At 35.7% G+C, this 13,735-nt stretch overlaps 1 protein-coding gene across 1 annotated transcript in view; it reads right to left on the reverse strand.

Moving 5' to 3' along the window:
- LOC125823179 (uncharacterized protein At3g06530) overlaps nucleotides 1-13,735 on the reverse strand; it is a 29,643-nt gene that overhangs the window by 15,520 nt on the left and 388 nt on the right. The window contains exons 2-21 of the mRNA XM_049502599.1: nucleotides 13,258-13,471; nucleotides 13,006-13,101; nucleotides 12,806-12,923; nucleotides 12,538-12,711; nucleotides 11,915-12,085; nucleotides 9,584-9,639; nucleotides 9,386-9,475; nucleotides 9,169-9,308; nucleotides 8,558-8,640; nucleotides 8,322-8,441; nucleotides 7,261-7,335; nucleotides 5,623-5,791; nucleotides 5,409-5,548; nucleotides 5,222-5,314; nucleotides 4,473-4,653; nucleotides 2,436-2,530; nucleotides 2,189-2,341; nucleotides 1,952-2,105; nucleotides 439-572; nucleotides 151-232 (exon numbers count right to left, since the gene is read on the reverse strand). Of these exons, the coding sequence (XP_049358556.1) occupies nucleotides 151-232; nucleotides 439-572; nucleotides 1,952-2,105; nucleotides 2,189-2,341; nucleotides 2,436-2,530; nucleotides 4,473-4,653; nucleotides 5,222-5,314; nucleotides 5,409-5,548; nucleotides 5,623-5,791; nucleotides 7,261-7,335; nucleotides 8,322-8,441; nucleotides 8,558-8,640; nucleotides 9,169-9,308; nucleotides 9,386-9,475; nucleotides 9,584-9,639; nucleotides 11,915-12,085; nucleotides 12,538-12,711; nucleotides 12,806-12,923; nucleotides 13,006-13,101; nucleotides 13,258-13,471 (2,538 nt within the window). The remainder of the gene's footprint in view (nucleotides 1-150; nucleotides 233-438; nucleotides 573-1,951; nucleotides 2,106-2,188; nucleotides 2,342-2,435; nucleotides 2,531-4,472; nucleotides 4,654-5,221; nucleotides 5,315-5,408; nucleotides 5,549-5,622; nucleotides 5,792-7,260; nucleotides 7,336-8,321; nucleotides 8,442-8,557; nucleotides 8,641-9,168; nucleotides 9,309-9,385; nucleotides 9,476-9,583; nucleotides 9,640-11,914; nucleotides 12,086-12,537; nucleotides 12,712-12,805; nucleotides 12,924-13,005; nucleotides 13,102-13,257; nucleotides 13,472-13,735) is intronic.

Here is a 13,735-nt window from a genome sequence, read left to right on the forward strand (position 1 = left end):
TGTTAAAGCCATATGGAAGAGAAAGACATCACTGGAGAACCTTCTTCTTCATGGGGGATTTTATTTTGTTGATGTGGGAAAAAATCCCCGTACAGGAGTAGTATACAAGAAGTAAACAAGAGTTAACTGACTTCTGCCAGAGAGGAATACCATTTTTAGATCTGGATAAATCAACGCGTGACCACAAGGATAGAAGTCCTTCAATGGTATTCATTGCTGCTGTGCGCACATCCTACATACAGAAAAAAAAAGTACTTTGCTTTTAAATGTGAAACAGAACACCATCTAAAGAAAAAGGCATATTTCCATTTTCTTTCGATAAAAAGAAAAGCTAAAATGTGTTTCTCTTAACAAAACAGAGAAACACGAAAATTTTCTAAGAGAACAGTCTGAGTTGTTTTGCTAAAACGTTCTAAATTTAAGAAGTAAATGCAAAACCTGGTTATCACTTGATAGCGGAACAAGGATCGAGGGAAATTCAGCCAAGAGTTGAAATGAAAGACTCTCGTCCGGACGAGCACAAAGAGATGTGAAAATTTGAAGACTTCCAATAAGGAGAGCAGCAGAAACACCTGTGGGATCAAAACATCCAAAAATATAGTAAACAGTAACCCAAATCCTCAAGAAAGATCATAAAGGAGCAGTGAATAAAAAATTCCGGATAGTTGACTACACCAGAATGGACATCTTCACCAAATCCATAAACATCACAAAATCATCACTGCATCACAACTATCTACTAATTAAGCAACTGACAGGGGCTCCTTTTCTCAAACAAACCTTCCAGAAATTCAGTTCAAATTTCATCAGACCTCCCACTGTTGGCAAAATTAGGATGTACAATCACATTCTACAGTTATCCCAGACTGAATCTTTGCCTTTCATCCATTTTGTTTCCTTGATGTGCAGAGTTCAGAATTAACCTTGCGAGACCATATAAGATGCACAAAGTTTATCCTTTATAAACCTGGAAGGCTAGTCCGGTATGAATATACTCTTCAGTGCAACATCTCCCCAATTTCTTATCTAGAGAACTCCCTAAAAAGAATTGACAAGTTTCTTTTCTTTTGTTAGGTTGATTTTACTTTATCAATTTAATACAAAGTTTAATATGGAAGGGATTAGGGTTCTTGGGCAATGCAAGGAAAAGTTAACACAGAAATCATATTTAGCTGAGAAAAGGAGATATAATGGATCGATTCCCCACAGAGACAAATTGATAATTCTCCTCCAGAGAACTTGTACGAACTTCAGATCTTTTATCAACACATCACTAGCTTCACACCTAGCCTTAATTTAACACATTGTAGAACAGGTTGAATGTAATTTCAACATGCTTGTATTCCAGAGATGCTTTTAGATACTAATGTTCTTTATGAGATTGCATAGAGACCATTTCATTTGAGCAGAAAAGCTTGCAATTCAAATGCCTTAATCTCAAATGAAACTACCAATCAGAAATGAAAGTAATGTGCAAACTTGAACCAAGAAGTGTCACCATTACTGAACACTCTAGTTTTAGCAGTAACGGTCAGGTCAGTTGTCTATCCAGAAATTGATAAGCTAAACATCAAAACATGAGTCTTTTAAGATATGATGAACAACTACTGTAGGAAAGGAACTTTATTAATAGTTAACTAAGGGGAGGAATATTAAGGTAAAATTTGTAATAGCAAGATGGTTAAGAGAATGAACAAGAATTTAAAGGAAACAGTTTCTAAACATCCCTCAGTAAAGAACTTCAAAAAAAGTAAATTCACAAAACAATGTCACTATGCAGGAAAACGGCAATTATTAACAGCACATTTAAGAAAGATGCTTTTCCAGTAATTGATATTCTCGAGGGTCAAGATATTACTGCTTAAGAAAAGACAGATGCACAAAAAAATGAGTTGGTAATAACAACACTAATACAGAACGATGAAGAAGTTAAAAGGCACTGTCTCAAAACCTTCATCAGTAAAGAACTCTGAGAGGAAGTGTGATGTCTGGAGCTTGCATTTTGCAACAACATTAGACAGATGTTTCTTGAAGACATGGTTCGTACGGGATACAAGAAAGACAAACAGATCCCGAAAGCAGCATAACCAGTTCTCATTCTTATCCTGCAAACAAGACAGGAAACACATCAGGTGACGAAAAAGCAAAAAAAAATATAGATGTCAAAATAAGAAAATGGATCACCAACCAAAGGTTCTGTTTCAGCTGCTATTTTACTAAATGACCCAAGCAGCCTCCAAAACAAGCAAGTCAGAATTTCACCATTGACTTCTTTCGGGTTGGTAGCAAGCATATGCTTAATGAGTATACTAATGTCTCCCTCCCATAATCCTGGGTTGAACTGTAATTAATGAAGGAAGATATTAGTAAAAGGTGGTGCCAAAAAACAACAATAACCTACTGCTGTCAATGGCAGAAAACTACATATCAGCCACCTCTTCTGAAATATTCCCAGCAGACTCGAGCAACTCCCATTCCATTCGGAGAATCGGAAAGCAAATGCCAAAGAACGTTGAAAATTGACCACCTCCTAACAAAGGGGAGGAGCCAAAAGTAAACATAACATTTTCCAAAATAACGTTGCAGTAATCTATCATTAGAGCTGTAAAATCAAAGAGCAAAAGTATCTTTTCAACTTATTCTAATCCTTTGACCAATATTAGTTAGCTTCTACTCTTTCTGAGTTCTAAATTTGAATCAGTAGCTGATCCAGAAATTCTAATAAGGAGATTAAAAGATGCAAGAATACAACACTAGGAATATGAACCTGTGACTTGAAGTAATTAATGAACACCCTTCACCACTACATGATTATATTAAGGAGATTCGACAATGTATATACATACAAGCAAAATTTTGTTTTTACCCTACTTGCACAGTATTACTTCCCAACAAGGGGGACTCAATTGAACTCCCTAATTAACTTTAGCTCCATCACAGATTGGAATAATCAAAATTTTGTTAAAGAATTGGCTTTAAAAAAGCAGCCAATTGGAACGTGAATCCTCGGGTACCAATACTTGGTTCAAAATGTTAAACTCAAGAACGGAGATTCGAGCATTGCAATTTGAAATCTTACAATGAAAAGGGTAGTATCAAAAACAAGATTCTAAAGAGAGAAAAAAAGAGACTGTTGAGAACAGAAGTTGGCCTCTTTTCTTAGGTTTCTGGATATTCAAAATTGTTGAATCAGTGATGCGATGCATGAGGTAGGCGTGGAAGTGAGGCAAATACACAGACTATCCCCAATAGAGAGAATTTCAAGTATCTTGGGTCTGCAAATACACAGAAGTGGGACACCATTGATGATGTCACACATCGCATTGGTGCGGCATAGATGAAGTGGAGGTAGCTCCGAAGTCTTGTGTGATAAAAAGGTACCACCTAAACTTAAAGGTAAGTTCTATAGTGTGGATGCGCAGGCATTCCGTGAGGAGGTGAGAGAGATTGGATATAGGGGGTATGAGGAGAGGTAGAGGTAGGCCGAAAAAGTATTTAGGGAGAAGTGATTAGACAGGACATGTCACAGCATCATATTACCGAGAACGTGACTTTAGATAGGAAGGTGTGGAGGTCATGTATTAAGGTAGAAGGTTAGTAGGTAGTGGAGTGCTATCTTACTTTTGGAAGGTTTAGGCTTGTTGATGTTTGTAGTAGTACTAGACTACTAGTCCTATTCTTGTTACTTCTTTTTTTTATAATTATCACCATATATTGTTTGTTGTGTTTTGATTATCACATTATTTTACTATTGTTGGATTTCACTGGGTATGTTGTTGATTTTGATAAGGTGTTGTTAGCTTGTTTTAAAGAAAGGCCTTACCATTATTTTAAAGATCTTCAAACTTCAACCAAGATTGCCACGACTTGATTCAGTTGCAAGTGTAATTAAATAACCCAGTACACTAAGAATCTATTTTTCATTTTGCCACATTTGGTGATTCTTTTTTTGATAAAGGTAACATTTGCATATCAATCATCAGCTCAAAGCTGGTATCCAAAAATTTACATCATATCCTCCCTCCACACTTGTGTGTCTGGGTGATTCTAGAAAAGCAAAAAACAATAATGACTCACATCCTTTTCTGTATTCAAGAAATCTCCGAGGGCCCATTATCCACCATGTTTCTAACCATGTGACACTGACCCTCAGCGATTTCTCAGTTATCAAAAAAAGAATAATCAAGTCTGAACATTTTACTAAAACCAAAGCAAGTCATTCTAGGTCAAATATTAGTACATATAAATCGAACAATTTTTTTGACAAAATATATAAATCAAACAATTTCTATGAGTCCTTTGGGATATCTTAAAAGCTAAGACATGAGTTAACAGAGATTAATAGGCACTGCAAATTTGGTGTTAATTTTTCACTTGTTTAAAGCATCAAGGAAGGCCCGACCTAGAACACTAGGGTAGAAAAACGGGAATAGAGTGGAAGCACCAGAGCATCAAACCAGCCATTCAATTACCTGTTTCCAGCAGTGTGAAAGATTGCAACAACACCAACAAGAACAAAGTTTTTGACAGTTTCAAGGTTTTGCAGCATTCTACCAGCCAAGGCAAATGTTCCTCGGGATGTACTAACAATGCTTTTGCTAGCACATTAATGTTCTCCACGTTGATTGAGGATATTTTTCCAGAATCTAGTTTCTAAATATAAATTAAAAATGCAAGATTAGTTCAATGATCATTCATTTTTTGACAAAATTAAATAAGAACAAATGACGCACCACCCCCCCCCCCCACCCAAAGGAGGGCATCCGTCAACCTCCTCTGCCCCCCGAGTAAAAGAAAAAAAGAGAACTGTTTAAAAGTGTAAATGGAATAGGCTTCTGCAAACATTTATTTCCTAACTCTGTACAAGCAAGTCCCAAAGTTGATTTCTGGTAACATTATGTTACACTAAGACATGCACACACATATTTTTACATTTGAACATAAGGAAAAGATATAAACTGAAAGACCTATTACAAAATTATATAGCAGATGGAATTTGTGATGACTAGACTACAATCTCAGATTCTACAGAACAATAACAGTGGCAGTTAAATCACTATACGCGAAAAATGGAGCAAATTGGGAACTCAGATTTAAAAGACCTATTTAACGTTTCAAAATTAAAAATGAAGACAGGCAATTGTGTCCTTTATCTGAATTCTGATGAACTGTTATACGACAATAATGAAGAGATGCTCAGCAATATGATACAAACCATTACCTTATCCAGTAGAGAAACACTGACCAGATTCTCGTAGAAAGGCCACTTAATTTGCTTGGCCATTTCAAGAGCTTTCAGATTTAATCTTTGGGTCTGTATTAAACATCAGAAAAGAATAAGATAATGAGAAAGCTAAACTTGAGAGCTCGGTGACTAAAAGGAAACAACTGAAACTTTTTGATGTAACCTTCAGAATTATCATAATAAAGGGAAAAATTAATGCCGCCACCATCTTCACATGTTCACCCTCATCTGGCAAACCCGCTGCAGCATGCTGGAGGCAAGACAGAGCGATGTCAACAGCTAGAGAGGCACCATGAGATGCACCTGTAATTTGAAGAGTTAATATAAACATATGTCCAATTCAGGACAAAATTCACCAAATGCAAAAGTTAAGATACCTGATGATAATAACTTAATGCATCTTTGGAGCACATTCCTGAATGCATCAATACGAAGTGGAGCACTTATTATTTCGGGCAATGCCTCTAGGTTTAAAGCAGCCTGAACAACAGTTATATCTTCATCACAGAGCCGGCGTAGTATAGCATCTTGAATGGTGCCAAATCTCTGAATGGAAGAGCAGATATTAGAAATGAAGTCTGAAGAGACTTTATCAATAGAATAATTCAATGCACCTCATAAAAATAGATTCATGCAGAATAGACGAGCACCAAATTATAGAGAAGCTAGCATACCAATTCAATTAAACCTCCAAACTACAATTATTTGAAAAGAGACAGCTGCATGCAACAATCAAATAATATTGCAAAGTCACATCCCAGTAAAACTATTAGAGCATCCTTCCCTCAACCATTCCAGGTGGGGCCAAGTAACACATACAACTAAAAATCCAGGTCAGAGCTTCCCAAACACAGTACAGCAGCATTTTCCTCCCCATTTAGATGCAAAGACAAATTTTGGAATGCGCTAAACATCCCAACAGAGGAAATTAACATTCAGCAATCAGAATTTTTAGGAGCGTGCTTGAAGATTTTTCAGTCTCAAAAAAATACTAGGAGCATGCTTGATGTTCAACAAGATATATAAACAGATGAATAAGAAATCATCAACAATCACAACAACAGTAGCTAAAATTAAACAGTGATGGCATTGTCCTTAACATACTAGCTCATTTCACTTATGGTAAAAACAGCCCAAGGATAAAGTTCTCACAGTTTCGGATGTCAATTACTCATGTTGATAGTCAGATAGGAGTATTAAAAACCGAAGGACTATACTCGGTGTTTAGGTAATTCAGAATACAGCTTGATCGCCATAAATCTAAAGCTCTGCAGACACCATCAACAAAGAAGTATTGAGTTCTCACATCGGTTATTAGAGATGGGAAGATCTCTTTATAGGATCAAGATCTTGGCTATCCTTACCTTTTTGAGCTGCCTTTGAAGGTTGAGTTAGGCTAAAGGTCCATTACTTATCATTGTATTACAGAATCAGACTCATCTTAACTCTTGGTTTACACTTTACCCAATGTTGGGCCCTCATACTAAGTTTTTCACACTCCACATGTCCATTCTTGGGCGGGCGTGTGTGGTTGTCAAAGTCTCACATAGGTTGTGAGCAAGGTTATTTGATCTCCTTATATGGTCTTTGGCAATACTCACATCATGAGCTAATTTTTAGGGTTGGTTGAGCAGAAATTTCTCATCATAGTATCAAAGCCAGGCACATTCCAATCCTTGGTTTTACCCAATGTTGAGCCCTCATAGTATGTCATCTATGCTCTAGTAGGCCCGAGTGAGGGGTGTGTTGAGTTCCCCACATCAACTATTTAGGAACAGAATAGGTCTCTTTAAATGGTTGTAAGCAATGCTCACTTCATGAGCAGTTTTTAGGGTTGAATCAAGGCTCAAGGTCTATCTTTTATTCGAGAGTAATAATACTAATTTTGCTTATGATCTAACAAAGTATATCATATCAAGATTAAATTCTCTCCGGATGAAGGTCAAAAAACAGATAAAAACAACTAGTTGGGTAAGGGAAAACAGCACATCTAGATTAAAGGAACGAAGGAATACCTGAGAATCAGCTGCTTCAACATTCAACATACCACGCACATCCAGGCCCAAAAGAGCAGATCGACGAACCTCTGCCTGCAAAAAAAACACATGTAAATGTGTAAATAATAGTTTGTACCATACTTAACTGGATTTGATCTCAGAAGTTCATTAAAACGACAAGTACAAAGCACAGACTCGTGATCTACTCTTTAAAATATCATTTACAAAGTACAAACACATGATCATCTTTCTTTCTTTTTTTGAGAATAGATCTCTTCTTTAAAACAATATTTTATTTTATTGTATTTTTGATGACCATGGTGTCCGGACCAACTTTGGCGCACCTTGACTAATTCCTCGAGATATATGTCACCTCCCGCCAGCAAAATGTACAAGGTAGGTACCTCTGTCCACCAAGGCTAGTACTTTTTATCTCTACTGGGATTTGAACTTGAGACCTTGTGGTTCTCAACCCACTTCATTGACTACCAGGTCACACCCTTGGGTGCTATTCTTTAAAACAACATTTTTTCCCAATAACAAAATTGATCTATATTTTATCATAAGATATCTAATCTTTATTACAAAAATCACTGCGCTTCTTCCAAATGTCAATATCACTTCTTAGTTGAAGAATTAATTTGTATTGGTGAAATTTCTTGTCAGAAGATGGACAACTTCATTTTCTGGTTAACTCGTTAACTCAAAATGCCAACAGCAATGCATCTTAGCTGCTATCCTTCAGTCTGTTTTGTCTTTTTGTAACAATGGGGTCAAATATGCCCAAATTCTGATCCATTTAGTGGAAAAGATCATATTACTACCAACCATATGCTACTGCTTTGAAGATTGCTCCAAATCATCATTATCAGGGGAAAAACAAAGTTGCTCCCCAATGATACTCATGCCTTTCGCCCATTTGAAGATGTGAAGTGTAAAATATCTTATTAGTTCTTTTTTAATTGGCAAACTATCCTCTTTTTTTTACTTCTAAGAAAAATATAAGAGAGAAGTAGCCAGCCCAAAGGATGAAGCCATCAGGATAGAAATATATAATATGGGAAGGTAAACAAAGATACCTTTGGATGTTCCATGGCAAACCAAACTTTTGAATTAGATATTTCATGTGAAAGATCTAAATTACAGTTCAACATCCTGATAACTATTTCATAGTCATTTTTGGACCGCAGTTTAATATCCTGCACGCAAAGAAAAAAAGATATTTTACATCAATGATTAAACTAAACAATTACCCCATAATAAGAAAAGATCAAAAACCACACAGAATATGGAGAGACAAGCAAGATAAACAAACCTCAATATATCTGTTGACAGCTTCACGTGACTCGAACAGATATTTCTTAAGGAGAGAAACCAATATCTGATTGCACCGGCTCCCTAATAATTATAAGCATAGAATGACATGAAAAAAGAAATACGGGTTAGCAAAAGCAGAACAAGAAATATTATTCAACAATCTATAGGAAGTGAGATGCTTATTCAGACATGCAGTTAAAGAACACCAGGAGTCTTCCAGGGTGAGCAGAGTAGTAGTGTAACACAGTTACTTGCATGTTTCTTCCCGCAATACCCCGTTAACCACTACAAATTAAAAGTTAAAACAATCATCCCCTAAAAGAATGGGAGCTAATTTAATTTCATATCCAGTCTGCCACATACCCCCACCCCCCACCCCCACCCCGCAAACTCTTTTCCTTCTTTTCTTTGAACCCAAGTACTCTTTTCCCTTTTATCAACATTTAATTGAATTTACATTAAGCAGACGCTTGGACAGTGTGTGCCTACTCAACTAGTTTTAGCATTTATGACATTTATGCACGTCAGGTTGGCGAAATCAATGAAAATATTTCAAATGCAATAGGATGGAATAGATGATGTGTATGCTAATCTTAAAACAAAGCAAACCTGCAGCTGCTGAATCATTGTCCTTCAATATCCGCAAAGATGTGTTAAGCAGCTTTGAGACTATACGAGCAACAAAGCCCTTTAAAGGAACCATCTCTACTATAGACAACAGAGTTCCATGGCAAAGATCATCGGAACAACTACAAAACATAAAAATTAAAGTCAGAGGGTCTAGCAAACAGTAAAACGTCAGAGCAGGTAAAGCAGCCATTCCCACCTGTATTCAACAAGAGAGTCCAAAAACAAGGCCAGAAATTTCTCTGTGTTGAACTCCTCTACCAATTCACTTAGAAGTCCCGAAATATCCCTTTAGACAAACAGCCAGAAACAGGATTCAGAGGAATATTACAAATTTCAACTTAGGCAACAAACGGTTTACTATGTGGTGGTACATGAGCAGGGCACAACATTACACCTGATGTCCTTGAGGATATCAACGATCTTCTTGGGGATAATTTCAACAGATTGCAACTGCATAAAGTGTCATTAAACCGGAGTACGAAGTTAGAGACATAGATAACAATTGCTAGAACACTTACAAAATTAAACCAGCACGCTAATAGTCAACATTGTAAAAAAGAAGGATATGTTCCTGTGCCATTCCTCATGCAATCAGATAAACAACTTGCCTTTTATATAAAGGTAACAGCGATCAATTAAACAACTACTAGCACTCTATCTGGAAAATGGGCAGACAGACAGACACCACGACACATACAGATGAGGAGACATAATAGGCTTAACATCAAGTTGACATTTAAAAAAAATTAAGCATTCAGTAATCTAGATAAATATCCATTTCTCTAACTATTGCCACCAGAAAGGCCCTAGTAATTCACTGGATTGCATCCAAGCAAAGAATGAAATTTGAGAGCATAAAGACCATCATCTTGGGAATCCTATTCCTAATTGATCCTCAAGACTTTACTTCTAAAGTATTGACTCCCTTGCATATAATGTGTCCATAGTTTTATCATAATGAAGGTCCAAGATAAATGTGCACACAACAAACTATTAGTAACTTATACCATAAACAAAGTAGATACAGCTAAGTTCCTCTTTTGCCTTCATCTTAAATCTCAATTGGTTCTATCCAAAGCTCTCATTATTAACCATGCATCTTACATAAAATTCTGAATATCTTTATACTAGAAGACAAAGAAACTCCCCAACAAGCTATGTTGAGAACTAATCCTGTTAAACATTGTTGTTCCAGATTCCATGATTTCCTAGTTTTTTTATGTAGAAAGGGATAATCAGATGACCGACACACAAAGTTCCTTTTTTTAGTTAAATGTAATCATCTATCAACAACAAAAAGGTGTCTAAGAGAATACAGCAATAGACTAATTAAAAAAATCACTGTTACCCCTAGAACCAAACAATTAAACAGATAAATATGCTTTCAACAGTTCCCACTTTAAAATCATACAATAATAAGTTCTCTGCTAACCACCACTTTGCTACTCGACTTTTGAGGCTAAGCTTTTACAGACTGTTGATAGTAATTAAAAAAAAAAAAACATAATTCACAAACACTCTTGAAGCTCACCTAATATTATCCATATCCATTTAGATATCTAGCTGTATATATACAAGCAGTTATTTGTGGGTTGATTCTTTAGCATCAGCTACCATAAGAACAATACCACTTTTAAGGTAGCTAAGTGATAACGAGGAAAATATACAACACTATCAGAATAATAGTGTAAGAAATCCGTCTTCTAAGTCCACAAAGCTTTCCACTAGAAGTCTAGAACACAACATAATTTGCATATTTAGTACGCGTTTGGCCATAGGATTGGGAGTATGATTAAGCGATTTTATTTCAAATCAACGTATGCTTAAAAATATGCATAAAATTCCAACTTCAATTTTAAATCATGATTTCAAATCTCAAAAATTCTCCAAATAGTAGGATTCAGAACTAGAAATTGTGATTTCAATTTTTTAAATATATAAGACTGGAACATAAGTTTATATTTACAAAAAAGACCCATAATTTTAAATTTTGCAAGAAAAAAATAGACTCATGTTCGATGGGAAGAGATCGTAAATACCATGTGGGAGGAGATTTTATGAAAGAATAAGAATAGTTAGTTTAAGAAAGGAAGAAAGACTTTTGAAACTTGTGCTCTAAAATAAATTATAGATATTTGTGTAGCTAGAAATCATTTCCTAGAAGGTAAAAAATAGGTATTTTAAAGTTATATTGCTACTAAATATAAAAATGTGTCATTCTTTTTGGGACTAACTAAAAAGGAAAGTAAGTCATATAAAAAGGGACAGAGGGAGTATAATTGTTGATTTAATGAACCAATGAATCTTAGAAAAATTATGTGTATTTGAAAGTTTGTAATAACATGTAATTGCAAATATTTATTTATAAAAGGACCATGGAAATATGTGATTTATTATTTCAACGTTTTAGGATATTTTGATACCTTGTTTATGAACAATTATTTGCTCATTTGGTAAGATTGTATATGAGTTGGGGAAGTTTTGACAGTTTTCACAAATTATGGGATTTTCATGTTATAAGAAAAATGCAACTTAAGAAATCCAAATGCATGTCCAAACAAAACTTCACCTTCAAATCAACTTGTATCATGTCCAAAGGACCCTTAGTATAGACCCCAGGATAAAATATATCAAAAAGAACCACATAATACATTTTTCTAACCCAAACTAGAGGGAAGAAATGCTGAAAATACTCTCTACCAAAGTGAATGGAACACAACAATACCTGGACAAGAGTGACTAGGGTCATCAAAGACATACGGCACCACTGCAAGTCAGTAGAATCTCTTGCATCTGCTCGAGCAACTTCAGCAAGGGAACGGATCAAGCTTTTGACAACCTTAGGGGACAGAGTTACCTTATCAGCTAGCAGGCTAACGATCATCAGAGCACCAGCCTACAAAAAGCCAAAATCCCATTCACATGATCAATGAATGATATGGCTTGAAGACTCTAGAATGTCTGAATGTAAGAAATTCCACCGATACAAAATGTGCCACGCATTTAATCAAGTAGGCAAAAAAGAACACTACAGGGGAAGACTTAGAAATGTAAGTTAACGTGAATGGAATAAGAAAAAACACATAAAATGTGACTGTATTTCCACATCTCAGTCACCACATGCATAGATCTCTGTTTTGGTAGCACTAAAAATCAAACAGGACAAAGGTTCATGACAGCCTCCAGATTTGCACAGTACAAGTCAAGCCAACCTCTTACTCTGGAGTATCAAACAGTGATCGACATATTTAGACTAAGGAGGACTTGGTGACAAGAGGCAAAATAAAAAGAATGTCAAGCAGCATTATAACATAAAATAGTTATCGCATACGAAGCCACTAAGCTAACCTTTTGATCGGTTCCTCCACTGGAGCCTGGTTGAAGTCCAAATTCCACAAAAGGCAGGACTCTCCTCACTGCATCACTGTCTATCGTAGTGAGTGATCCTAAGACCTCAAATATTACAGCTGTACAAAAGCCAGATACAGGCCTTGATGGCTCAACCTTCTTTGAAGCTGTCACCTATAATTTTCCATTCAAAATTTGTAATACATCAAAAAAAAAAAAAAAAAATCAACAAGACAATCAGGTATACACACAATGGATAGGTGCATACATAGTTGCACAAACACTCTAAGATCCCAAAGTCACGTATACTTTGTTGCACGATAATCTTCCTGGGGAGTGGTGCACCAGAAACCTTAACCCCTTCAAGAAATTTCCATTTGCTATTCCTGAAACAGGCAGAAGATGTTATATTCCTGTATCTGATATCCTAGACCACCACATGAGATATGCAAACATTAACATTCTTACCCAGTGTCTATTAGTTGCACTACTCGAACGAATACATGAGTGTCATGGTAAGGCAAGGCACATAAAATTAATTCCTCAATATTATATATGTGGATTCTGTTGAAAGAAAATTCAGATAGAGTTAGATACAGAAACAAATGCAAATAGCATGAAACAAACAGTGTGTGTAAATCAAGTGGTATAGAAATATTTAAGAAGCACCAATAAATAGTGTGTTGCATTAAATTCAACAACTGAAATTGAGCAGCTTACTTGTATCTACGAATCAAGTACTCTAATGTCTTTAGGGCCGCTGATAACTCAAAATATCCTGATAACAACTGCAAGTAGGAATAAATTGATGCGTTGATTCGTTTGTTTTCCTCAATCCCCATCAACTCTCTATCCAATTCTCTACTCCCATAACTAAACAAGTCACTTTTGTACTTCTTAAATCTTTCTTCGATACTTATTAACACCTCCAAACCTGAATGGCATATAAGAAAACACCAGAAAGTTTTATTTAGGTGATGTCCAATACAAATGAATAACAATAACAACAATCGAATTCCAGAAAAATATGAAGAGTAAATGCTTGATGAAAAAATGAATATAAAACTATTTTGCTTTGCCCTGTATATCTACATGTGTAAGATAACTTTGTCCAATACATAACTTCTTGGTAATACAGAAAATCCCAATTAGGAACTGCCAATAGTCTTCCTGGTTTCACTTCAGCCCAAAAACACTG

The sequence above is a fragment of the Solanum verrucosum genome, unplaced genomic scaffold (assembly GCF_900185275.1).
Source record: "Solanum verrucosum unplaced genomic scaffold, falcon-dt-bn FXZP01000199.1, whole genome shotgun sequence".
Classification (NCBI taxonomy): Eukaryota; Viridiplantae; Streptophyta; class Magnoliopsida; order Solanales; family Solanaceae; genus Solanum; species Solanum verrucosum.